This window comes from Marmota marmota, unplaced genomic scaffold, assembly GCF_001458135.2.
Source record: "Marmota marmota marmota unplaced genomic scaffold, marMar, whole genome shotgun sequence".
In the NCBI taxonomy this organism is placed as follows: Eukaryota; Metazoa; Chordata; class Mammalia; order Rodentia; family Sciuridae; genus Marmota; species Marmota marmota.
Window position 1 is genome coordinate 4803931 of NW_025999895.1, and position 26572 is coordinate 4830502.

Here is a 26572-nt window from a genome sequence, read left to right on the forward strand (position 1 = left end):
CTTGGGCGGCGGTGCGCGGCCGCGCGGCGGGGTGTCTGTCCTGCAGGGCGCCGGAGGCCACGTGGGCCTCCCGGAGGCTGGGGCTGCACTCGGAGGAGGAGCCGGCGGGGCCGCTAGACCCTGGGCTCCGGACGCATAAGGACGGGGTCCTGGGTCCCCCTCACCGGGTGTGGGGCACGTCGATTGGTCAGAAGTTTAAGTGCCCCGGGAGGAAGGGGACTGCCCGCGACGGGACCGCGCAGCCCCGCCTACGACCCAGAAGTGCCTGCGATTCAGACTCTCCTCTCCTGTCCCCTGTTTCGCGGGTGAGCATCGATCCCGAGGCCCGGGGTCCATGTATGTGCTTAGGACCCGCGCTTAGGTGGAAACAGGTGGGGAACGGGCCGGGCTCCCACCGCCAGGCTGGATCTGGACTGAGGGGCTTGGGAAGGTAGGCCCTCGGCTTGCCTTTTACTTGTTGAGCCCCATCTGATGTTTCTGCCGGGCATTGGGTTAGAGGTTAGGGAGGAAATCCAGGTCTCAATCCCTGCCCAACTCTATGAAGAACTAAAGGAGAAAGCTCTCCCATTGGGGCTATGAGAGAAGGAGGCGGTGAGGTGTGTCTGAGGAATTGGCCCCCACGTGTGGAGTGGCTGCTGTTTCCCAAATGGCTAGATAGGACCCCTGTGTGTGTGTGACATTTGCTAGTAACATAACGAACCCAGCGTCCTTGTTAAATTTTTGAGCCTCCCTGTGGGTCAGGAGTGGGAGTGAAGCTTGTTTTAGAGCAATTACTTCTCAGCTGAAGGGGGCACTTTGCCTTCCAGGGGATATTTGGCAGTGTCTGGAGATACTCTGGTTGTCACACACTCTGGAGGGGAGTGAGTGACATTATGCCTGGCATGCAGTGGGTAAGGGCTAGGGATTCTGCTAAACATCCTAGGATGCACAGGAAGGACAGCCCCATAACAAAGACTTGTCCCACCCAAGGAGTCAGCCCTGTGCTGAGGCTGGGAAACTCAGCTGTAGCACCTGGTCCATCCAGATACTATGGATTTCTTCTCCCTACCTCAATTTCCCCAGTGGTTAGGGAAGGAACTTGGGATTAGTGTAAATGAGAAGTAAGGGGCAGGAGGGCATTTATTCCTCTAAGAAGTGTCCTGCTTTGGTGCCAGAGTCTGCCTTTTCCCAGCTCATCAGGGGACCCACAGGGAACAGTTCTGGGTGTTGTGGAGGAGGGCTGAAAACAGGGGCCCTCTCAGAGCCTGGGCCTGGAGTGCTTCACCCCAGGGCAGCCTCCCACATAGGGTGAGCCAGGGCAGCTCTTGAGCTCAAATGTCTCTGGGGATGGAGGAGGGGCAGAGTGAGCTCTGTTCCCATAGATCTTCCCAAAACTACATAATGGTTGCGATGCGAGGTGACCTGCTGGAATTTTCTCTTTGAACACACACCTAACTCCTCCAGCGATTCACATCAGGAGAGTAACGTTCAAGGAATGACAGGGCTCCTAATTTTTGTTGTCTCCCCAGACTTCCCTCCTGCAGTAGCCAGGTACAGTGGTGCACACCAGGAATCCCAGCTACTCAGGAGGCTGAGTCAGGAGAATCATGAATTCGAGAACTACCTGAGTCACTTAGCAAGACTCTGTCTCAAGAAAATAAAAATTCGGGGCTGGGGATGTGGCTCAAGCGGTATCGCACTTGCCTGACATGCGTGCGGCCCGGGTTCGATCCTCAGCACCACATACAAACAAAGATGTTGTGTCCACCGAAAACTAAAAAATAAACATTAAAAAAAAAAGAAAGAAAATAAAAATTCCCCTGTGGTGGGAACCCTAGGTTGGATGAGGGGCCAGGCAGACTCAGCTGCTGGTGGAGGAGGCACCCTGCCCACAGCATCGACTGAGCAGTGGTGAGAGATGGAGGACATCAGAACTATGGCCCACCCGGCCCCAACTCCAATCTGTTGAGTTGGACTCATGATGTATTCCCAGCTTCCTGGGAAAGAGGAGGAGTGAAACAGGATCAGATGAGGCAGCCATATCCCTGTGCAGGAGCTCAGGCCAGCCCACAATCCTTCCCTTTTCCTAACTGTTCCCATTGCCCCCATCCTGCCAACTTCTGCACCAGCCGACTTGCCTGGGGACCCTGGTGGAACAAGAGAGTGGAGGTTTCTGGTTGGTTTTGGTCTCCTTACTGTAAGAGACTGGACTCCCACTTTTTCAGATGAACAGAAAGCAGTGAGAGCGGCCCCCTCTGCATGTGCCTCTGAGCACCCAGACCTGTACAAGGTCGTTGACCCCAGGCCTTCCCCCAGACCACCCAGGAACTGCCACCTGGCTGGCTCATTCCTGAGCCACTGCTGCACCTGGTGTCTGTCTGTCTCTCAAAGACACACACACCCTCTCTTTCTAGAGCCCAGAAAGGAGACTTTTGTTCCTGTAAGAGGAGGAATAAGTCACACTACGAAGGCATGGATGGCCCTGGGGTCCCAGTTCTGCTCTGAGCTCTGTGATAGTGTTTTTCCTGTGGCCTCTGCCAGGATTCTGTCGTACTTGTATCAACTCTGCCCCAGACAGATACCAGACGAGAGCAGGAAGAGGTCAGGGCATTGGTTCCAGCAACTGCACGAGCCACCTGGGCTTCCCTTTGGGCCTGCCCTTCCCAACCCCTGTGTGGTGTAGGTATGTGCTTGTCTCCCCCTGCCCATCCCCTAGGGTCTCTGTGCCACACACTCTGGAGCAGGCGAGGTGTTGCCCCACTGCCCCAGGGGATTTCCAGAGTGAGCTCATGCCCTCCGCTGTGTCGGAAGTGACTCCCGGTTTCCTTTCCTATCCAGTCTGGCCAGGCTGGGGGAGGAGGGGCGGGACATCAGTGCCTGCTGAGCACAGCTGACCTTGAGTAGCTCCGGCTGGTAAGGGGACACTGCCAGGCCGGGACAGGTGTCCTCACAGGAGGAGCTGTTGCCTGCCCCACCGCTGGGAAGAGCAAGAACAGGGGCTTCCCCGACGGCCCCTCAAGTCACCCTGGCCTGGCTGGGAGTAGGGGGGTAGAGAAGGCTCAGTTTTCCTTCTCACCTCCTGGGAGGTTCAGGGAGCCACCTTCAGTAGGTTTACCCAGAGTCCCATACACAAGTGTTCTGTGGTTCAGAAGTCTCTGGATGGCAGTTTCAGCCACGGTGCTGCCCTGGGCCCTCTAGGAGTGGTCTGAGCCAGGTTAGTAGTGCAGAAGGCCCCCACAGAGCCGCTGGCCTGGGGTGAGGGGCAAACGTGGTGATCAGTCATGGAGTGGGTGATGACAAGCCCGGGGGCCTAAGAAGGAAGGTCTGGGGACTTCCAGGTTCAGTGGTCTACTGGAGTGTGCTTGGGAGGGTGGGAGTCACTTGACCAGTCGGCCTGGGTTTCTCTCACTGTGCAGTGGGACCCACGGAGAGCCTTCAGCCAGCGTGTGGCCATGTGGGGATGGTCTTGGCCTCTATTGCATGGCAGCCAGACACGGCAGACCTAGCATGGCAAAGGCCAGCACTCACCCAGAGTGGCCATACCGTTAGCGTTCTGTAGAAATAGCTGGGTCTGGGGCAGGGGACTTTGGTGCCTTTGAGGGCATGGGAAATGAGGGATGGGTTTCCATCTGGGCCTGACCTGCCATCCCCTTGCCCCCACCAGAGGTCTTCCTATCTGCCAGTCTGTGTGCCCCTGATGGCCTGGGGGGTCACAGAGGCGATGCCCTCAGCTGGGCTCCCCCTGGCGGAGGCTCCTGGGCAGGAGTGGGGTACACTGCCAGGCCTCTGCCTCCCAAAGGTGGTGCGTACCTGTACCCGCAGCATCACACAGGTGATGCAGGGCGGGCTTCTTGCCCCTGGTCCCTAGCAAGGGGTACCTTTTTCTCCCTTGGTGGGCCTCCCTGAGTCCTTGCCTCTGTGTGGCAACCAGGAGGCCTGGAAGAGAAGGGTGGGGAACTCAGCCCCAGCCCCTGGGACCTTATCAGTCAGGGAGCATAATGAGGGCTCAGCCTCAATTAAATGATAATGTTTGTAAAGGCCCTTTGATAACTGAGAAGTGCTGCCCAAGCTCAGATGTTGTCACTTTTGCCTGGAGGGCTGCAGGGGCTCCTGAGCCAACAGCCTTTGCACCCACACTACTCTGCACTGCCCTCAGGTGTGTCCTTGTGTCCCTTGGCCTCCCCAGGTGCAGGCGCCACAGGATGTGGGGGTCAATACAGGACCCTTGCTAGGCTGCAGCCTGCCACTCCCTGACTGTAGGACTTTGACCAGCTGACTGCGCCCCTCTGAGCCTCAGCTTCCCCATCTGTCAGGTAGAGTCCTTTACCTCTGAGGCCCTGGCTCAGAGTCAGAGGCCGTGTCAACAGTGGTGGCAGAGCCTAGCAGGAAGGACAGAAGCCCCAGTTGGCCACCGATTGTGTGCCAGGTACTGTACACTCAGGTCTGTCACCTTTGCTGGCTCCCTCCATGGTGGGGCAGGCTCAGCAGTGGATATGTGCCCAACATCTCCCTACAGTGAGGTGGCCAGGCCGGGTTTGAGTCCTGTCTCTGGACCCAGGTCCCCCTCATTCCTCAACAAGAGAACCCTACATTGCCCCACAGTAGTGTGTGTGTGGGGTGATGGGCAGGTGTTTCTAGAAGCCCACCTGGTGTGGGCACAGCCTAGTGCATCCAGGTGCCCCCAAGCCCTGATAGCCACTGGGGCTGGGGCCAGCTTCTTCTAGGGAAGTGGGGCGCCCGGGGGCAGGGTTCTGGGTAATCAGGTTTATTAGCTCCTTAATGACTGTTTACAAGCCGAAAAGTGTCTGCCTGGCATATTCCCTCTCTGCCGAGGGGCTCCACATGGACAGGAGTATAACTGGGCCTCCAGAGTGAGGCTGCCCGGCGTCCTGTCCTGTCCAGGGGAGGGGCCTGGGGAGCCTGCAGCTCCCTGGAGTTCTGGGTGCTCACACCCAGCCAGCAGGGTCAGTTTCTGGTTGAGCGATACTTGGCAGGGTGCTTTACCTCTCTGTAAGACAGGGTGAGACTTTGTCCCTCAGCTAAGCATGCTCCTGGGGTGAACTGTGGTTAATGGTGATAAAGCCACCCAGATCTCAGACCACTGGCAGGCTACTTAGCATCATATGCATAAAAAACAGGCTCAGAGTCCTTAAGTGGCTTAAAATCACACAGTGGTTAGGGCTGGGCCCTATCTCCTCAGCCACTGTCAAGAGCCAGACCCAGGAGGAGGCAGGTGGAAGCTGGGTGGACTCTGAATTTGTTAGTACACGACAGAGCCCAGCTGTGTGGGGGGTGATGAGGACCTGTGCTGCTTCTGAGGATCCGTGGAAACCTAACTCCCATGGCCCCTGTTCCAAGAGAAGCAAACCTTCAAGACTGTAGCAAAACACAGCTCATGCCAACCTGTGTGGCACCCAGTAGGCTCTGTGCCTGGAGCTCTTCCATGTCCTGGTGTCTGGGCTCCCAAGGAGGGGCAGCAGAACTGAGGCCTCCCCAGAGGAGGCCAGGCTGCGGGGTGAGCATCCCAGGCCACACACTCAGTCGCTTTCCATTGCCCTCCAAAACTTCAGTCAACCCCCCAGACTCTGGAACTGCTGCTGTTTGCCTGGTGTATGGAAGGGCACTGTCACAGATTCTGTCCAGGACATCTACATTCCTGCTCAGCTGCCATCTACTTGGCCCACCTCCACCAGCAACATCTAGAGTCCAGAGATTTCCAGAAGGACCTCTGGGGGTGCCAAGTGGGGAGGCCTGGCCACATTCCTACTTCCTCTGGCACCTGCCCCAGATATCACCAGCAACTGCTATAGTTTGGGCTGTGAGGATGCAAGGCTCAGGCACCCCCAGCTCAGCCCACTTCCTGGATGGGGACTCAGTGGAGGAGGACGGCATCTCCGTCTCTACCAGACCTGCTGGTGAGTGGTCCTGAGAAGGGCCAGGTGGATGGAACCGAGAGCATCGGGCTGTCTGATGAGGACAGGGCTTTCTCCCAGCCCCTGCACTGCACACACAGGCTCACCCCTCACACCCTGCACTGGTGGCTCCCTGGAGCCTAGCACTCACTTCCCGGGTGTGTGGTGTGGTAGGCAGCGATGCCCAGGCCAATCTAACTGGATCAAGGGGAGCCCAGGCCCTGTATCTGGTGTGGAAGAGCCCAGAGAACCCCGCAGCTCGCCAGCCCCTGCACCTGACCCTCCAGTTCTTCTGAATTGCGTTGAGGTCAAGTCCTGGAAGAGGGAAGGAAGAAGGAACCAGGGGCTTTCTGGGGAAGCTTTGTGTAGGCTCTCTGGAGGGTGTCAACCCACAGGCCGTTTCAGGTTCTTTCGGTGGGTGGCTGCGGGGTGAAGCTCACCTACCCGCGGCTTGAGCTGAGTTTGTGTCTGGGCTGCCAGCCCCCGGCTTTCCCTCCCGCGCCCCTGCCCCCGCCGCCGCCCTTCACAGCCTCCCTCCACGGCCTGTGTGCCTGTGTGCCACTCTGCCTCTTTGCATCTCTGTGGCCAAGTCCTGGCCCCAGACCCCGGGCCAGTCTTTTTACTCTCCTGCCCTTTACTCCATTCTGCTGTTGCTGGGACCAGGAGGCCAGCCTGGGGGAGACACCACTATGCAGGGTCAGCTGGGGGACAAGTGCAAGGAGACAGGGGTGACAGTTCTCACATGAGCTGTCCCTTGGCCTTTGGAGGGGAGGGGCTCGACAACTCCCTGAGGTCAGCAGAACCTGGGGCTTTGCTGGGGGTTGCACAGCCGTGGTGGCCCAGCTTCCTCTTTGCAGCTTTCTAAAAATGCCCCAGTTCCCAGTAGGGCCATGGGAGGGGAGGTGGGGTTTTGGTTTCTGTGGTCAGGGAAGCCGGGGAGACCAGAGCATCCTCAGCCCCAGCCCTGGGGGCATCCTGTGATTCAGCCTCTGCCGCCCCCTCCCTCCGAGCCTCCTGATCTTTGGGACCCAGTGGACTCACCCATGGCTCCAGAGCTGGAAGTGGCTTCTGGGCCAGGTTGTGGTTTCTTCACTTCCTTTGTTCAGGTGACTCGTGCCCCATCCCCACAGGAGGGCCCCTGTGCTTCCTGGTCGTGTCCAGTGGAGGGGTCAGAGCAGCTCACTCCTTGTCTAAGTGCCTCCCCCTCCCTTCTGTCCCCATTCCTGGCCATACAAGGTTCAGCCCTTGCATCAGGCTGGTGTCTGTCTAACTGGGGCTGCGGCTGCTACTCCCTGCCCTGGCTGAGGAAGGAGCTGGGCTCCTAGCCCACTCACTTCTGTGCAAGTTGGGGGCAAGTGGTCTTGGGCAGGCCTTCTGCTGCATGGTGGAGAGGCCCTGGGTGGTGCAGGAAACAGAGTGCAGAGCCCAGGGTGTGGGGAATCCATCCACCACCAGGGGAAACACATGAGCCTCCAAAACCTGCTAGTGTTGGGGGTGTAGGTGGCCAGCAGGTGGAGAAAGGGAGGGGGACTCTTGGATACAGGTGACACTGTACCCGGGGTGAGCTGGGAAGGGACGGGGGCCAGCACTCATGGAGTTGGGACTCATGCCACCTGTGCAACAGGAAGCAGGTCCCTCTAGCCCCCTGACTGGGCGGGCCACCAAGTAGTGTTTTCTGGGGCCTTCCTGGGGATGCCTAGCTGACATTGGCCAGGGCTTGGTTGGGAGTGCCCAGCCCCACCCTTGTGGGGAAACCGGATTCTCCGGGCAGCAGTGGCAGAGGTTTCTGAGTCTGCATTTCTGTGTGTGCCTGATCCCTGCTGCTGCTGGCTGGGCGGTGCTATCTGGAAGGCTCCCTGGAGAGCGGTGCTACCCCTGGCCACAGAGGCCTCCACCTGTGGGGACCCCAGGGGTCTGAACGCCACACTTCACTTTTCCTCTGGATCTGGCCCACCTGCCCCTGCTCTCCCCACACTGGCCACCATCCTGAGGGAAGAGGAAATTGAATCTGACCAACCCTCAGCCCTGGTCTCTCTACCCAGGCCACTTGGTGTTTCCCAGCTCCTCGGAAGCTCAGGCTAAAGGCCCTTCCCAGAAACCAGGCCAAGATCCAGCTTGGGCAGGTGGCCATGGCTAGTGCTTTCAGACCCCCCAGCCAGAGGCCAGCTGTGAGGCTGACCCGGGGGTCTTGGAGAGAGCAGCGGATGCAACTGCAGGCAGGAGGAAGCCTGGTCCCAGGATGTCACAATTTCCTCTGCAGTGAGCAAGCACTTTTGGGGGCGGGAGATAAGTGGCAGGCACGACGGCTCCAGGGCTCTTGTGCCTGGCCTCTGCCGTCTGCCCTGTAAGTGAGTCACGCAGGAGCCCAGAGTGGGTCTGACAAGGCCCACCCCTGCCCCGGGCATCTGCCTTCCCTCCCAGGTCCCTGAGGAAGGAGCTGGGCTCCTAGCCCACTCACTTCTGTGCAAGTTGGGGGCAAGTGGTCTTGGGCAGGCCTTCTGCTGCATGGTGGAGAGGCCCTGGGTGGTGCAGGAAACAGAGTATGGGCTTCCTGCAGGCAGTCAAGCTGGCCATGACCTTGTCCGTCCAACCCCCCCCCACACACACACACACACTGTTAACAGAAGGAGGCACAGGATGGAGCTGCTTATGGACCATCACCCAGGACCTTGTGCTGCCCTGTGCTGGTGTGAAAGGAGGGTGTCACCATGCCCTTCACCCACCTGCCCCTCCTGGGGGCAGATTGCTTCTCTTTGGTGCCCCCAAGATTATCCTGGAGCTGGTCCAGGCTCCCCCTGTCCACAATCTTAGGTTATGTCTGCCCTTCCCACCAGGAGGTCAGCACATAGGCCAGTAGCACAGAGGGTGTCGTGGGTGGGGGGTCCCAGCTGGCTGATCAGTTCCTCAGAGCCAAAAGGAGGGCCTGCAGTCAGCCATGGAGCAGGAGGTGGGGTCCACTGCAGACCTCCATTCAGACCCTGCAGTGAGCAGAGGGGCAGGGGCTTGTGGATGTCACTCAGAGGAGCTCTCTAGAGGCGGCTGCTTCCTGAGCTGGCTGCAAGATGGGGAAATGGTTTCTGAACAGGGCCTGTGTGGACTGACCACCCACAGCCATGCAAGCTCCCACCAGACCCCCATCTCCATTGATGGTGGCCAGCTGGGTGCAGGGCGCTATGCTGCCCAGACTTGGGTGGGGAATACTGACACCTGGGCAGGTCTGTGGGATGCTGTGAGAGGGGGGGTGACAGGGCAGGCTTCCTGGAGGAGGTGACTTTCCTTAAGGGAGCAGTGTGAGATGGCCAGGCCGACAGGTGGGTCCTGGTGTGTCCAGTACAGGGCCTCAGGTGAGTGGAAGCTGGTGCCTGGGGAGCCGCAGGGGGCCAGCATCTGTCTGGTGGCTGTGGGCAGGCCTGAACTCTGACTCTGGGAGGGGTGATCAGCTCCAGGTTCTAGAAGGCTCCTGCCTGCCTGGAGACGGCAGCTGAGCTGGACTCTGGTGGCCTTCTCCCATCCCCACCATCCTCTGTCTGCCCCCCTCCCTTGGTGCCAGTTTCCCCGGGCAGTGTCCGCCCGATGCCCGCTCTTTGCACCCCGGTCCCACAGGATGCCAAGCAGGATCTTTCCTAGCGGAGGCCCCAGGTGAGACTGTTGCCTTGGAGCTGTCCCCAAGCAGCTTCCTCCTGTGGCTGCCCAGCCTCCTCAGCGGCCAGGCCCAGCCCCTTGGGTCATCTGCCTCTGCTCTCAGATGGGTGTGAGGTCAAGACTTCTGCTGAGCAGAGGCTAGTGGTCATGCCTTAGAGAAGTGGAGACGCACTGGACCTCCAGCTCTGCTCAGGTGCCCAGGAGGACACCCTCCTCGCCCGCCGGTGACTGGGGGCTCTGGCGACCAAGGGCTGACACCATATGCAAAGCACAAAGAGGCGGTGCCAATAGACTCTGAGGGGTGTGGCTCTACCCCAGCACAGTCACTCCTCGGACTCTGCTGGGCGGTCCCAGGCCAATGCTTTGAAAAACACCAGAATGCTTTGGCTCCTTCAGAGGGGTCTTGCAGCCCCAAGTGTACCCCAACTATAGGGAAGAAGGGTCCCTGTCCCTTAAGGAGACCTCCGTCCTGGAGCCCAATGTCTTGAGTTCCAGCTGCACCCTTTCCTGGCTGTGTGAGATTGGGCAAGTTAGTGAACCTCTCTGAACCTCCATTCCCTAACTACAAAATGGAAGCAGTGATAATGTGTATCTCAAAGGGTGTTTTAAGAACAAAGAGGAACAATGCCGGTAAAGGGCTGAGCAAGGCCTGGCACATGTGGGACCTAATCCTGCCCAGCTGCCATGGCACTTTGCAGCATCTGCCACCCTAAGCAGGGCCTGCCCATGCCATGGAACAACATAGCAAAAGCCCTGTGCAGGACTTCCTAGAAGCCACAGGAATGCCACCATGCTGTTCCCTTTAAAATGGTTAATTTTATTTTATGTGGATTTTATCTCAATTATTAATAAAAACAACACAACACCTCCCTGTGGTTTCTGTGCTGCCTTGAATATCTGGCTGACTCTAATGGAAGAGAACGCCTAATCAGGAGGCAGCCACCACTCCCTGGACTTGAGTTAAATGTTTCTCTTAATACGGAAACAATAAACAGGGACCCTCTGACTGCAGCGTCGGGTTCCAGCCAGCGCCCTCTGTAGGTGGTAGGAGGTACACTCGCTGAGCCCCAGCTCAGCCCCCAGGGCCCTTCCTGCACATCTCCGTCCATCCTTCTCTGGGGAGCAGGTGGGATCAGCCCCATTTTATGAGTGGAGAGACTGAGGTCAGGAAGATGAAGGACCCTGAGGATGGCGTGACCCTCGAACCTCCTGCCTTTCTTTCAGGCCGAGAGTACAGAGAAAGCTGCCCTGCTTCACCTGGGCCGTCTGTCCACCTGTCCACAGAGCTGAGGCTTCAACCCTGTGCATCTGTACAGCGAGGAGCGGGCAGGAACATGTTCTAGGAACCTTCCAGTGAGCTGCAGAAAGCCGAGGGCCCAGCCCAGATCTGAAGGTAGAAGCCGGGTGGTCAGGTGGGCCGGGCCAGGTGGTGGCCGCCTTGCTCATTCGGTTGTTTTTTAACAAATACGTTCTGTGGGGCCTGCAGGCTTCTGGCAGTACAGGTGGAAAGGGCAGGAGGCCATAGTGGACTGGGGTCAGTTCACAGAGCTGTGGACACTCACAGGGGCAGAGGGGGAGAGGCTGCGGGGCAGCCAGGGGCTGCGGGTGGTCAAGGGGATGCTGGGAAGCCAGCCAGGGCCCCTCTCAGCATGTGGTGGCCAAGGGGGCAGAACTGTCCGTCAGCTTACGAGGAGCACCAGCACCCTTTGTGGTGCACCTGCCCGAGGTGGCGTCACCGTGGCTTTGCTGAGGTATAGTTCATGTAGCATCCAATTCGCCACCTCAGGCAGGCCATTCGGTGGCCTTGGGTGCAATCAGAGTTGTGTGACCATCACCACAATCTGAGTAGGACAAGAACTAAGTATGTTAGTGGTTATTCCCACCTGATCAGTGAGGCCAACCCACCATCCACATAGCCTGCTTCTGAAGGTTTCCATTCAAACAGCAGCGTGAAGAATCCTGATGATAGCTGTCGTTATCTGTTTTACAAACTCAAGACAATGCACTTAAGCCAGTATTTCTAATCAACTCTCAACCCTCCTACTGAGGCTCGCTCTTTAAAATGGTTGATTTTATGATATGTGGAATTCACCTCAATAAATTATTAATGAAAACATCAAAACACAAACATCAATAAAAATAGGACTCGCCCGTTTCACTTCTGAGTCCCTGAAGTCACTCAAGTTATTCCACTTGCATCATGTTATATTCTTTTAACACAACAGAAGATTGCACCAATCTCAGTCATGTTTCAAATAGCACCATCAATTCATCTCTCACTAACAATAACAGTAGCATTTGTATTGATTATGTTTGGAGGCTGAGGAGCCCTGAATCAAACTCAGCTATGAAAAACCCTAGCCTGCGTGCCGATTGCCCCTGTTTTAGTTAGGTTGTCACTGCTGTGACTGTATGACCCAACAAGAACAACTGTAGAGGAGGAAGAGTTTATTTGGGGGCTCATGGTTTCAGAGGTCTCAGTCCATAGACAGCAGCCCATCTCAGTCCATAGACCCATTCTTCAGGGTTCGAGGCAGAACATCATGGCAGAAGAGCGTGACAGAGGGAAGCGGCTCACATGATGATCAGGAAGCCCCAAGACGGTACATATCAGATACAGAATGTATACTTCAATGTAACTTCAACTAAAAAAACCCCTACCACACTGTCATATCTAACATATGAAATAAAACCCCACTGTTAATTTCTTTCTTGTTTTCTTTTTTTAAAGAGAGAGTGAGAGAGGGGCGGGGGAGAGAGAGAGAGAGAGAATTTTTAATATTTTATTTTTTTAGTTATCGGCGGACACAACATCTTTGTTGGTATGTGGTGCTGAGGATCGAACCCGGGCCGCACGCATGCCAGGCGAGCGCGCTACTGCTTGAGCCACATCCCCAGCCCCGTTAATTTCTTTTTAAAAACAATTTATTCCCAGTGTTAATTTCAACAGTACTTATGACACTTTTGTCCCTAGGAGGTCTTCCCCCAACTAACTAGATTTGTCCCCAAGTGAATGATTATCAGAGAACGAGTTATAAACAACAGCATTATTACTCCAACATCCATAGCCATTATAGCAGGATTAAGCTTGTATTTCTCTATGTGACTTGTTTACTCAATATCACTAATACTATTCCCAACATCCAACAACACAAAGATGAAATGACAATTTGAAAAAACAAAACTAGCTCCTCTTTTACCAGTCCCAATAACTTTATCATCCACTCTTTCCCTACTATTAACACTGACACTATCAACTTTAAACTAGGAATTTGGGTTAAATAGACCATAACCTTCAAAGCCCTAAGCAAATAACACCAATATTTAATTCCTTACACTCTCTCCTGCATCAATTGAATGCAAATCAACCACTTCAATTAAGCTAAAGCCTTACAAATAATTTATATCCTAGATTGATGGGATTTAAACCCACAAAAATTTAGTTAACAGATATTCATGCAAGGTGACACACACCTGTAATCCCAGCAGCTCAGGAGGCTGAGGCATGAGGATTATGAGTTCAAAGCCAGCCTCAGTAACTTAGCTAGTCCCTGAAGAACTTAGCAAGACCCTGTCTCTAAATAAAATATTTTTTAAAAAGGGCTGGGATGCAGCTTAGTTGTTGAGCACCCCAGGGTGTAAAAAAAAAAAAAAAAAAGTTATGAGCTAAATTCCCTAATCAACTGGCTTCAATCTACTTCTGCCTCCATGTAGGGAAAAAAGGCAGGAGAAGGCCTAGCAGGGTTGAAGCGGCTACTTTGAATTTGTAATTCAGTCTGATAATTCATCTCAGGACTTGGTAGTAAGAGGGTTCCACCTCTGTCTTTAGATTTTGTGGGGGAACCAGTGATTGAGCTTGGGTACTGGATCACTGAGCCACACGCCCCACCCTGTTTTGTATTTTATTTAGAGACAGGGTCTCACTGAGTTGCTTAGCACCTCACTTTTGCTGAGGCCGGCTTTGAACTCATGATTCTCCTGCCTCAGCCTCCTGAGCTGCTGGGATTACAGGCGTGGGCTGCTGTGCCCAGCTTTGTCTTCAGATTTACAGTCTAATGCTTGCTCAGCCATCTTACCACCTCCTTCCATCCACCAGCTGCTGATCATTCTCAACAAATCACAAAGACATGGGGACATTATATCTCCTGTTCCCTGCCTGAGCCCATATTCAAGCTGAGTGAGGCCGATAGTCGATCCATAATGTCATTATTACTGCCATACACTGGTGATAATTCTCCTTATAGTTACAGCAACCATATGTGGAGGATTTGGAAACTGTCTACTCCCTCTAATAATTGGAGCCCTTGGTATGGAACTCCCTCAAATAAATAACATAAGCTTTGGCCTAATGCCTCCATCATTTCTATGATGACTTTCCTCATTTGTAATTGAGGCAGGAGCTGACTAGTTTATCCTCTGTTGGCTGGAAACCTAACACCAGCTGGAGCTTCCATAGACCTAACTACTTTTTCACTGCGTTTAACAGGTGTGTCTGTTCTGGGAGCCATTAATCTCACTATGATTAACGTAGAGCCCCTGCTCTATCTCAGGGTCAGGCACCAGGGTTGTCTCATCAGTGCCTCGTGACAGCAGTGTCATTACGGCTCTGACTTCTGGGCTCGCAGCGAGTATGACCACACTCCTCGCCTGCCGAAGCCTCGGCACAACTGTCTTAGACCCAGCTGGAGGTGGAGATCCAATCCTCTATCAACATTTTTTTCCCGGTTCATTACACACCCAGAAGTATATATTCTTATTTTACCTGGATTTGGCATTATTTCACACACTGTTACTTATTATTCAGGTAAAAAAAGAACCCTTTCAGGACTGGGGATGGGGCTCAAGTGGTAGCGTGCTCACCTAGCATGCGTGAGGCACTGGGTTCGATTCTAAGCACCACATAAAAATAAAATAAAGATTGTGTCTACCTAAAACTAAAAAATAATTTTTTTTTTTTTTTTTTTGAAAAAAGAACGCTTTGGTTATACAGGAATAGTATGAGCTTTGATATCCATCGGTTGCTTAGGGCTTATGGTCTGAGCCCACCACATCTTGACGCAGGAATAGATGTTGATAGTCAAGCCCATTTCACATCAGCAGCTGTGAGTACTGCAATTCCAATACAAGTCTTCAGCTGCCTGGCCACTCTATGTGGAGGGAGCCTCAAATGATCCCCTGCGATACTGTGAGCTGAGCCCTAGGATTTATTTTTCTATTTACCTTTGGAGGTCTAACAGGAACCGTCTTAGCCAACTCATCATTGGACGTGTTTTTACGTGTCACTTCTTATGTAGCCCACCACCCTCATCCCCAGATCCAGCCATAAGCAGGCCCTAGTCTACTTCTGTCTATAGAGACCCTGTTTTTTTGCCTTTGCATGGATGGGGTCCCACAGCAGGTGGATGACATCAAGGTCATAGGCTGCTTCGGAACTTCAGGCCTTCCTGTGGCTGAGTTATATTCAGGATCAGGGATGGCACGATCTGCCCCAGCTTGCTTATCCATCTGTCCATCGACGGGTATTTGAGTGGCTGCCACCTTTGGGCTCTGTGGACAGCCCAGCTGGAGCATCCCCGCCTCCCTGGTGTGGTGGGGACATGGGGCCACAGTGCTTGTCATGCACTCTCCTGTGGATCTATGAGTGCTTCTCTGAAGGAGGACCTGTAGTCTCCCTGGGGTACGGGTGAGGACTTGGGTGACAAGTGGCTCCGGTGACTCTCCGCAGCAGCAAGTGTAAGGCAGCAAGGACCTTGGGGTGGCAGGGTCAGGAAAGGCAGAGAATGGGGGAGCTGAGCCAGTGAGAAGCTCGGGCTGGCAGTGAGAACAGGAAACCCTGGACGGTGAGGAGTGGCGTGGCTTCAGCAGGTGCTAGTGTTGAGGCAGGAGGGACACAGGGATGGGGCCACCCTTGGCTGCTGTGTTGCCCTGCTGCGCCCCCACTTTGACCCACAGATGCCCCTGGCTGATGGGCTCCCATGTGAGCCTCTCCAGGCTGTGAATGTAGTCAGCACCCACATCAGAGGGTGGGTGTGGGGCCCCCCAGAGGGGGAGGAAACACTAAGCTCAACCCAAGCATCTTGGGAGTAGAGGAGAGAAAACAGCTGGAAGTTTAGCTGGAGAAAGACCCAAGACAGAGCAGAAGCTGCAAGGAAGGGAAGAAACCAGCCCAGGGTGTGAAGTCTGGTGGGTCCCCTGCAGTCGGGGTTGGTGGCACAAGCAGAGAAGGGTCCCAGGACGGGGCGAGTTGCTACTTCCGTGTCGGGGGAAGAGCATCAGTAAGGTCCACTGAAATTCGAGGTGCACTTGCCATTGTCCAGCTGCCCGCTTCTAGAACTTTGCCTTGCGGTGCTTGAGCAAGCGCATGGCAGAGGGCAGGGTGTTCGTGACAACAGACACAAAACACCCTAAGTGACCGCCCACTGGGATGTAAGTCAACCATAGCACGTTCCACTCCATGGGCTCGTGGCTGTCGTCAAAGCAGGTCAGGTGGGTCCACTGTATGAACTGATGGGGACAGACGTCCACGCTAGGGATCAGGAGGTGTGAGGTTTCCAACTCCGTGCTGCTTCCAGCAGAGGGAGGAGGCCTGGAAAACGGGGCTTCAGAGTTCTGCGTCTTATTTCTTAGCAAGCAAGTATCACTTTTATTAAAATATCTCACCATTGTGAAAAGAAAAAAATCCAAACAGGTGGTAGTTTCAGTTATCTTTTTTTTTTTTAAGAGACAGGGTTTCCCTATGTCACCCAGGCTGGCCTCAAACTGCTGGGCTCAAGTGATCCTCCTGCCTCGGCCTCCAGGTAGCTGGGATTGGAGGCATGAACCACTACTTTGGCTTTCAGTTCTCTTTGGAAAAGGAGCTGGACAGCCCTGGGGGACAGGGTGCCCAGCATGGTGGGCTTCTCTTCCCTCTGGGGTCTATGCTAACCACCACTTCCTGCAGTGCCTCGCAGGGACCCTTCCTCCCAGAAGCACCTGTGCCTTCCACATCCCCCCACTTGCCACCGCAGTCTCCTGCCCAGCACAGCTGTGGGCACCCTATTGGTGGCTCAGTGCACCAGATGGTCCTGGAGCCTTCTCTGTGTCCTCCCCTGAGCCCTGTCCCAGAGACAAAGGCAGAGCCCTCTGGCCAGGAAGCTGCCCCGTGGCCCCCTGGCCTGCCCGGACCAGGCTGCCAAGGTCACTGCAGCTTGCAATGCATTCTTTTTTTTTTTTTTTTAAGATAGAGTGAGAGAGGGAGGGAGGGAGAGAGAGAGAATTTTTAATATTTATTTTTTAGTTTTCGGCAGACACAACATCTTTGTATGTGGTGCTGAGGATCGAACCCAGGCCGCACGCATGCCAGGCGAGCGCTCTACCGCTTGAGCCACATCCCCAGCCCCTGCAATGCTTTCTTGTCATGCTCCTTTCCTGGTTTGGTTTTGCTGAAAGCTGAGAGACCAGAAATAGAATGAGGTAGAAAGTTGGGGACCTCCTGACCCCCACCCAGGTAGAATGCAAATGAAGGTCAGAAATAGACCTTCTCACCACACCACACCCAACCTAGGTGCAGTCTGGCTGGGGTCCAGGCTTAGGTACAGCTAACGTGGGGCAGGTTGGTTCTGGACCTGGGCTGCCTCCCTGATGCCAGGGTCCTAACACCTCTGGGGTTCTGCTGCCTGTGTCCACGTGCCCACACCCTCTCTCTGTCTCTGTTCTAGCCACCTACCCACCATGGCCTCCGCTGACAAGAATGGAGGGGATCTCTCCTCTGCGTCTGGTAGCCGCCTGCAGAGCCGGAAGCCACCCAACCTGTCCATTACCATCCCACCGCCTGAGGCCCAGGCCCCCAGCGAGCAGGACAGCATGCTGCCTGAGGTGAGGGGACGACCTGGGGTTCGCTGCCCTGCCCTGGGCAACAGGTGTGCCTATATGACACCTTTTGGACTGTTGCACGAGGACCCCAGAGGGTCCTCCTTCCTGAGCCACAGCCTCCCCCAGCCTTGCCCTCCTTCCTGGATCATAAAATATCTAAAACGTCTAGGGAACGGGGCCCTGAGATCGGCAGTGCCATCTCCTGAGGGCACTGGGGAACGGGGAGCCTTGTTGGCAAGCCGGCACACTGAGTACTCCCGCCCAGGCTCTCAGTGCCTCTTCTGAGGGCGGTGAAGGGCTGAGCGAGCCCGGTCCTGCGGCTCCGGCAGCCCAGCTCTGCAGCCCTGGATCCTGCGGAGGGTGGACATGGATCAACACTGCATGTGGACTCTTGCCACATAAAGAGCTCATTGAGCGATGGCCCCAAACAGCGTGGGCTCCCACACAGCCTGGAACATAAAGGGGAGCTATGTTAACTCTGCCTGCTCACCCCAAGAGCTCTGTAGAACACATGAAAGGGGGAAAGACCATCCTGGGTATGGGAAGGCTCTGGACCGGGAGTGCATGCTCTGGTTCCCTGGAAAACATTAGAAAATGATGATTTTTAAATCTGGAATGAAAGGTTGGGGCTGTGGTAGAGTTCTTGCCTAGTATGTGTGAAGCCCTGGGTGCTTGATCCCCAGCACTGCAAGAAAAGAAAAGAAAAAAAAAAAATTTAAATCTGGAATGAAGCGTTGGAGTTGTGGTAGAGCCCTAACAGCATGCATGAGATCCCGGTTCAGTCGAGAGTGCTGCAAAAGATAAATAAGTAAATGAGTAAACTCAGCACAAAAGCAGCCAGGCTGTGGAGGGGGCTGGGCTTGCACAGAAGCCAGCCTGTAGTTGAGGCCACACATGTCACCACCTGTCCTCCCTTCCATCCCACAGAGGCCCAAGAACCCAGCCTACTTGAAGAGCGTCAGCCTTCAGGAGCCCCGGGGACGATGGCAGGACAGCACGGAGAAGCGCCCTGGCTTCCGCCGCCAGGCCTCCCTGTCCCAGAGCATCCGCAAGTGAGCACCCCTGCCCCCCGTGGCCACCTCAGCCAGCTGTAGGTTCTGGGCACCCGAGTTGGCTGGGCCTGGCTCTTGCGGCCCCTCTCCAGAAGGAGTGGGCAGGCTCCCTGCAGAGGGGGGACGTGAGAATCTAATGTCATGGTCTAGATGGCAAAGCTGAGAGCCAGAGATATGTGCCTCAGAAAAAGTCACTGAGGCTGAGATGATTCCAGGAGCTGGGGGGACCTCTGCCCTGTTCCTCATGTCCTAGCCTTTGCTCCACCCCTGGGGGCAGATTTCAGCCAGGGGCTCAGGGAGGGCTGACCCCCCTCCCGTGAAGCACAAGGATACAAGTCTGCAATAGCCTCCCGTCAGGCCCACGGGTGCACACATGCTGTCGGCCCCTCCCCGTCACCTCCCTGTACCAACGTGCACTGTCACCCTCACCTCTGCACACACGCTCCCGTGCTCGACGTGTGTGTGCACCAACCACGCCCTGCTGCTCCTGCAGGGGCACAGCCCAGTGGTTCGGGGTCAGTGGCGACTGGGAGGGCAAGCGGCAGCACTGGCAGCGCCGCAGCCTGCACCACTGCAGCGTGCGCTACGGCCGGCTCAAGGCCTCATGCCAGAGGGACCTGGAGCTCCCCAGCCAGGAGGTGCCGTCCTTCCAGGGCACCGAGTCACCAAAACCCTGCAAGATGCCCAAGGTGAGCTGATGGCCGAGGGGCAGCTGGACGGCTTTCCCCAGTAGCTGGGTCAGCTCTGCTCACCTTCCATCCCTTCCAGATTGTGGACCCGCTGGCCCGGGGCCGGGCCTTCCGCCACCCAGATGAGGTGGACCGGCCCCACGCGCCCCACCCACCACTGACCCCGGGAGTCCTGTCCCTCACCTCCTTCACCAGCGTGCGCTCTGGCCACTCCCACCTGCCCCGCCGCAAGAGGGTGTCTGTGGCCCACATGGGCTTCCAGGCTGCTGCGGCCCTCCTCAAGGTGAGGCCTCCTGCACGCTACGTCTCTCCAGTGTCCCTCTCCCCACCCAGAGATGTCTAGAGCTCACCAGGTGTGTGTCTCCTCTGCAAGGGCAGTGGGTGTACTGGGCCTCTTGGGCGGAGGAGGACCCCGAAGCCCAGAGCAAGCTGGGTCCTTCAGGCCCCACTTCCATGCGAGCCCCTCTCTGCTCCCCTAGATTTGGGAGGGGGATTCTGTGCCCGCTTGTAGAGTGAGGTAGGAGAAAGTGTACGCACCACCCACCCACCTGTGTTGACTGAGCCCCTGAGATGTGCTGGGCATTGGGGGGTGCCGGGTGAGGGAGATGTCACCATCAGGTGGTAGACTCAGGAAGGGATGGTGTGAAGAAAGGCCTTGGGCTGGTCCCAGAACAGTAGAACATCAGGGAAGGGAGGGAGGGAGCAGCCTTCTCAGCCAGAGAGTGGCCTTGCCAAGGCCCGGAGGCAGGAGGGAGACCACGGGTACTTTGGGGCGCAGCAGTCTGATGCAGGAGTGAGGGTATAGAATGGTTGCTTTGAGTAGTAGGGTGCTGAGGGCAGGATTGCCAGAGAGGAGCTAAGTCCGCACCGGGGAGAGAGTGGTGTGTTCAGGGCTGGAGGCGGCTGGTGCCCGGTCCTGCCTTCCACTCTCGGAGCCACTTTGGCCTGTGCACTATCAGATGCTTTGGGCAAGATCCCCCTCCCAAGGGGCTGTGCCCAGGAGTATAACTTGGCAATCCCTTGGGGGCTGAAGATCCAGGTTACTGGGCTCTGGTCCTGATGCCCAGGCCTCTGCTACATGCCCAGGGGCGGTCCGTGCTTGATGCCACTGGACAGCGGTGCCGTGTGATCAAACGCAGCTTTGCCTACCCCAGCTTCATGGAGGAAGACGCAGTCGATGGGGCAGACACCTTCGACTCCTCCTTTTTTAGTAAGGCAAGCATGGGGTCCGGGCCCTCAGGGACAGGGGGTGGGACAGCCTAGGAGCTGGGAGAAGTGACCTTGGCCTTGACATGTCCTGCCTGGAGCCCCTGAAAGAGTCAGAGGCCCCTTGGGCCATTGGTGTAATGGAGCGGGCCCTGCATGGAGCTTGCTGTGGGGCCAAGCAGGGATCTGGGGTGGTGACGGGCCCACTGGGAAAGTCCCTGTTAGGACTGACAGGCACGTGGCTTCCTCTGCCATCCTGAAGAGCCTGTCTGTCCAGCCTTGTTCTGCCCTTGAATTGGCAGGTGGGGGGATGGTAGTAGGGACAGTAACTACTTACACTGTCTTTTTGTGTCGCCCACCCCAGGAAGAAATGAGCTCCATGCCTGATGATGTGTTTGAGTCTCCCCCACTCTCTGCCAGCTACTTCCGAGGAATCCCACAGTCGGCCTCCCCCGTCACCCCCGATGGGGTGCAGATCCCTCTGTGAGTCCCTCCCCCATCCAGCTTGGGGCACTACCGTGCCCTGCCCTGGCCCCTTGGAAGCCCCTAGTGGGGAATGGGGGTGTGGGGATTCAGGCTGAGAGCCACCATCCTCATCAGGAAGGAGTGTGGCCGAGCCCCAGTCCCGGCCACCAGGCGCGGTAAGCGCATCGCCTCCACAGTGAAGCACTTTGCCTTTGACCGGAAGAAGCGGCACTACGGCCTGGGCGTGGTGGGCACCTGGCTCAACCGCAGCTATCGCCGCAGTATCAGCAGCACCGTGCAGCGGCAGCTGGAGAGCTTTGACAGCCACCGGTGAGACCCCACCTGCAGCGAGAGTGGGGTGTGGGCAACGGGCAAGGGGAGAGGGATGGAGGTTCCCCTTCCCCAAGCACATCCCTATTCATTCAGCAAGTGCTTTGTGGCATCCTGGGGCCGGGAGTGTGACCAGCGTGGAGATGCACTGTGCTCAGGGAGCATGCGTGCAGCCAGGGAGGCCCTCGGCGCTTGCTGCCTCTTCTCCATCTCCTGCTTCCTGGGCCTGCATCCTTAGCCCAGCTCCAGATGGCTGTCCATCAACAAGTGTTCATTGAGGCCCCAGAACAGAACCCCCAAGAGGAGGGTGCAGGGAGGGAAGGATGGGTCGGGGAACTGTTGGAAGCTGGAGCTGAGCTAAGCATGGTGGTGCATACCTTTAATCCCAGCAGCTTGGAGGCCAAGGCAAGAGGATGGCAAGTTCAAAGCCAGCCTCAGCAACTTAGCAAAGCCCTAAGCAACTTAGTGAGACCCTGTCTCAAAATAAAACCAAAAAGGGCTGGAGTGTGGCTTGGTGGTGGAGGACCCCTGAGGTCAATCTAGGGGGCTAGAAGCAACTGGAGCTGAAAGTGAGGCGGCCAGAGGAGGCCAGGCACAGAGATCCTGAGGGAAGCCAGAGTCTGGGGAAGGCGATTCTCTTAGTGTGTGATTGACAATGTGACCTGATAGACATTGGGCTCCAAGTTACAAAAACCAAGCCATGACAGGTATGTGAGTGTCCTGGAGAAAGACAGAGTCGAGGTGGACAGCTGGTGGGGAGGAGTGCTGTCAGCACGAAGACAGTAAAGACAAATGGGAAGATCCTCCCAGGTAGCATAAAGGTCATGTGCAAAGGCCCTGGGAGTGCTGAGACCAGGGCGTGTTCCTGGAGCTGTAAGAGGGGTGTAGAAAGGAGAGGTGGGCCTGCAGGACAGGGCGTCATAGTCAGCAGTGGGCTGATTTGGCTGTCATCCCAAAGGCAGTGGGACGCCATCAAAAGTTTTAAGGTGGAAATGCATCTTACAAGCTGCTTTGGGAAGGGTGAATAGGTGAACTGGTGAATCAAGTGGAGAGCCCAGTGGTGGCCCTGCCCAGAGCAGAGTGTGGGCTGGCTGGGTTGACCTGGCCTCTGCCTACAGGCCCTACTTCACCTACTGGCTGACCTTCGTCCACATCATCATCACGCTGCTGGTGATTTGCACCTACGGCATTGCGCCCGTGGGCTTTGCCCAACACGTCACCACCCAGCTGGTGAGTCGGGCTCCTCCCTGGGGTCCCAGCTTTCCTGAGGCTTCAGCGCAGCGGGCACCAAATCTGTCCTTCCAGAAGATCCCGGCCCAGGCAGGAAGTGCTCAGGCTCACCAGAGCTTGGCCCCTTCCCAGAGGCTGGACCCTGGGGACACTGCCCACTCCTCACCCTTCCTGCCAGCCCAGGGCTCTTGCTCTTCTGACGACCCCCTCACCCTGCGCTTCTACGACAGGTGCTGAGGAACAAAGGTGTGTACGAGAGCGTGAAATACATCCAGCAGGAGAACTTCTGGGTCGGGCCCAGCTCGGTGAGAGTCCAGGCTGGGGTGGGGCCATCTGAGTAGGAAGCCCTATGTCCTGCCACCCCCAGGTGCTCACCCACCTCGTGGCCCCCTCATCAGGGGAGACTCTGAATGGAGTGGTGGTGCAGTGACAGGCCCCTCCTCTGGGGCCCATGTCACCAGCCGCCCTTCTCCACCTGCAGATTGACCTGATTCACCTGGGAGCCAAGTTCTCGCCCTGCATCCGGAAGGACCGGCAGATCGAGCAGCTGGTGCTGCGGGAGCGAGACCTGGAGCGGGACTCGGGCTGCTGTGTCCAGAACGACCATTCGGGCTGCATCCAGACCCAGAGGAAGGACTGCTCGGTGGGGCAGCCCTCTGACCCCTGCCAGCCCCACTGTGGTTCTGTACCACTCTGCTCACCCTGGCCTGGGGCAGGGGCCCTTTAAGGGCAGTGACCGCATTCCCTCCTTCCTCTCCTCCACCCTCACCAGTCCTGTACCCCGCAAGCACTCTGCCAGCACAGAGGCACCCCAGCCTGAGAGGCGAAGCCAGATCTCAGGAGGGTTGGCAGGGGTGGGGTCTGGGAGGTGTGCCTGAGCCCTGGGGAAATGGAAAAGCCCCTGTTCTGGAAGGTTCCCCGGGCACACGAATGAGGTGACCTTTGCAGCATCATGACCAGACCTCCACCCTCCAGGAGACTTTGGCCACTTTTGTCAAGTGGCAGGATGATACTGGGCCCCCCATGGACAAGTCTGATCTGGGCCAGAAACGGACGTCAGGAGCCGTATGCCACCAGGACCCCAGGTACAGCCTGGAACCACCCACGGGTCCAGAGTGGCCCACAGCTAGGCTGTCTGAGCTTCCTGCTGGGATGCTGGTTAGTGGACCTGGCTGGTTCCCAGCCCCTCATCCTGCCCAATCTGGCCTCTGCTTCCAGGACCTGTGAGGAGCCAGCCTCCAGTGGTGCCCACATCTGGCCCGATGACATCACCTTGTGGCCAGTGAGCATCGCTGGGCAGCAGGGGGTCTGGGAAGGGCTGGGGTAGGCGCCCGTCGCTCAGCCCGCACCCTGTTGGTCCTGCTTTGCAGATCTGCACTGAGCAGGCCAGGAGCAACCACACGGGCTTCCTGCACATAGACTGCCAGATCAAGGGCCGCCCCTGCTGCATCGGCACCAAGGGCAGGTGAGCCGCCTGCCTGGAGCTGCTCTGGGGCCACCCGCGTGCAAGCAGGAGGAAGGGGAGATGCTCGAGGGCTGAGTCCTCACTCCCTGCCTGCTGTGGCCAGCGCTGGGGTTCTGCAGGAACCCCAGATATCCTGATATCTTGCTCTTTTCTTCCGGTCCCCGCAGCTGTGAGATCACCACTCGCGAGTACTGTGAGTTCATGCACGGCTATTTTCACGAAGAGGCAACACTCTGTTCCCAGGTGGAGTGAGGCCTTGCAGGGAGGCCCTGGACTGGGAACAAGGGCTGGGCTCACGTGCTCTTTCCTGCACGGGGGCCTCAGACTCAGCCTGACCCCCATGCGCCCCCATCCCAGGTGCACTGCTTGGACAAGGTGTGTGGGCTGCTGCCCTTCCTCAACCCTGAGGTCCCAGATCAGTTCTACAGGCTCTGGCTGTCTCTGTTCCTACACGCTGGGTAAGAGGTTCCTGCCCGCTCCCCACCACGACCTCTGTGAGGGCCGCCCGCCTGCCCCCCAGGGAAAGGGCTCGGGAGCCAGGGCACAGCCAGCCCAGCCTGTTGGAGCCGCTGCTCCTGATGCGCACGGCAGCTGTGGCCGACGTGGAATGCTGATGCCTGGTGTGTCCCCGCCCCCCCAGGGTGGTGCACTGCCTTGTGTCTGTGATCTTCCAAATGACCATCCTGCGGGACCTGGAGAAGCTGGCTGGATGGCACCGCATCTCCATCATCTTCATCCTCAGCGGCATCACGGGCAACCTCGCCAGCGCCATCTTCCTCCCGTACCGGGCAGAGGTGGGGACTCGGAGGACAAGGACAGGGAGGGTGGGATAAGGTCCCTTTCTAGAGCCCAAAACTTGTGACATGTGGCAGCCAGCCCTGCTGCTCTGTGCCCCACCCACCTGGGATCTGCTGGAGGACACAGGGTTCCTCCTGTGCCAGGCTCAACAGCAGATGGACAGCTAAGCTGGGGGCTTATTGACAGTCTTTTAATCCAGGAGAGGGTACTGTGATACCCTTGAGTCACCAGGTACCCCAGCCCCTCCCTGCTCAGCTGTCACCTCCAGAAAGGCCTTCCTGAGCTGCCATCCTCCACCCGCTCCGTCTTCTCTGATTCATTTCCCCTCTACCCTGCTGGCTGGTGTTCGAAGGACCCCCAGACCGAGCCGTTGGAGATCTCCACGGTGGCTGCTCTTGGCCTGCAGACCTGGCAGCCTCATGATCTCTCAGGCCTGACTGTTCACTCTTCTATCACCTCCTCATTGCCTGTCCCTCCCCACTGTGTGCAGGCTTGTCAGGCTCACTGCACAGGTCCACACCTGGCAGGAACACAGTAGGCGCCCAGTGTTTGCTAAAAGGTGAAAGTGGTCCATCAGCTCCAGCCGTGTCCCTGCCTGGGAGGTGGGTCCCAGGGCTGCGCTCCCTGCCTGGCACCGGGGTGAGCCGTCCTGCTCCCTGCCCCAGGTGGGCCCGGCTGGGTCACAGTTCGGCCTCCTCGCCTGCCTCTTCGTGGAGCTCTTCCAGAGCTGGCAGCTGCTGGAGCGGCCCTGGAAGGCCTTCCTCAACCTGTCGGCCATCGTGCTCTTCCTGTTCATCTGCGGCCTCCTGCCCTGGATCGACAACATCGCCCACATCTTCGGCTTCCTCAGCGGCATGCTGCTGGCCTTTGCCTTCCTGCCCTACATCACCTTCGGCACCAGCGACAAGTACCGCAAGCGGGCGCTCATCCTGGTCTCGCTGCTGGTCTTCGCCGGCCTCTTCGCCTCCCTGGTGCTCTGGCTCTACATCTACCCCATCAACTGGCCCTGGATCGAGCACCTCACCTGCTTCCCCTTCACCAGCCGCTTCTGTGAGAAGTACGAGCTGGACCAGGTGCTGCACTGACCCCAGCCCAGCCGGGTGCACCTGCCACCCTCTGGGCACTGACAACAAGGGGCTATGCCCGCGGAGCATTGGGGTCACAAGGGGCTGGGCCCCTGCCTGCGGAGCATTGGGGTCACTGGGCCCGGGGCCCACTCCACCTGTCAAGGTGACTCTGTGACATTTGGCAAGGGTGAGCTCCCCGGGAGGGAGACCCTCATTTCTCAGGCCTGTGTTCTTGGTCAGGGGTTAGGGACGCCCAGGACACCTGTTTCTCTGAGGCACGGGCCCTGGCCTCCTCCCCACTCCCTGCTGTAGGGACCATCTACATGCTTCTCCCAGGGCCCGGGGCCTTCTCCCCATAGTCAGTGTGAGGGCGCCCTCCCTGGACCCATGGCTGCTCCCTGTCGTCCCCAGGATGGGGACCCCACCACAGCCCCCCTTCCTGTTTCTCCTCCCCTCTGTGCCCTGAGCCCACCTGAGCCTGTCATAGGCTCCCGGGGAGGGAGGGTCGGTCTGTTGTGTGGGGCAGAGAACCAGAAGCAGACACAAGTAGAAGGCCCGGAGCCTTGGCTTGTCCTCAGCCACAGGCTGGATGCCCAGCCACCCCCACTCCAGCATCCTGCCCTGCAGTTGGCTCTGCTGCCTCTGCCTCACTCCTGGTGGGGGGGACTGAGCCGCCACAAAGTCTTCCTCCCGGGGAGGGTGGGGGTGCCTGGGCTTGCTCAGGCCTGTTTTTTTGTTTGTTTGTTTTGTTTTGTTTTGTTTTTTACCAGTTTTATTATGGTCCTAATTTTAAAAAGTAACGCTAACTTTGTATGGATGATGTCTCAAATGTATTAGATGAAACTCTTTATGGAAGTATTTTCTTAACTGAGACCTCAGGGAGAAT

At 57.0% G+C, this 26572-nt stretch overlaps 1 protein-coding gene across 3 annotated transcripts; it reads left to right on the forward strand.

Moving 5' to 3' along the window:
- Positions 1-32: 32 nt before the first annotated feature.
- Positions 33-26541, forward strand: Rhbdf2 (rhomboid 5 homolog 2). Of its 3 annotated transcripts, none has more exons than XM_048797815.1 (19): positions 33-305; positions 10758-10945; positions 17231-17387; positions 18312-18436; positions 18930-19125; positions 19205-19408; positions 20212-20340; positions 20696-20814; positions 20932-21126; positions 22245-22356; positions 22587-22661; positions 22838-22999; positions 23332-23441; positions 23575-23638; positions 23727-23821; positions 23989-24064; positions 24179-24279; positions 24462-24615; positions 25285-26541. In XM_048797815.1, exons 3-19 carry the CDS (start codon positions 17244-17246, stop codon positions 25702-25704), a joined length of 2481 nt encoding a protein of 826 aa, XP_048653772.1. In that variant the 5' UTR covers positions 33-305; positions 10758-10945; positions 17231-17243; the 3' UTR covers positions 25705-26541. The 3 variants fall into 3 exon arrangements, with proteins under 3 accessions (XP_048653772.1, XP_015359626.1, XP_048653773.1); XM_015504140.2 differs by having other exon boundaries at positions 34-305; positions 10758-10926; XM_048797816.1 differs by lacking the exons at positions 33-305; positions 10758-10945 and adding an exon at positions 17103-17124.
- The last annotated feature ends 31 nt before the right edge of the window (positions 26542-26572 follow it).

What these genes read in the sequence shown, in the direction of transcription:
- Rhbdf2 (XM_048797815.1), top strand. Translation starts at nt 17,244, where the DNA reads ATGGCCTCCGCTGACAAGAATGGAGGGGATCTCTCCTCTGCGTCTGGT. An exon ending in AACCCTGCAAGATGCCCAAG is followed by an intron (nt 19,126 to 19,204) that starts GTGAGCTGATGG and finishes CATCCCTTCCAG; the next exon opens with ATTGTGGACCCGCTGGCCCG. An exon ending in TCCTCCCGTACCGGGCAGAG is followed by an intron (nt 24,616 to 25,284) that starts GTGGGGACTCGG and finishes TCCCTGCCCCAG; the next exon opens with GTGGGCCCGGCTGGGTCACA.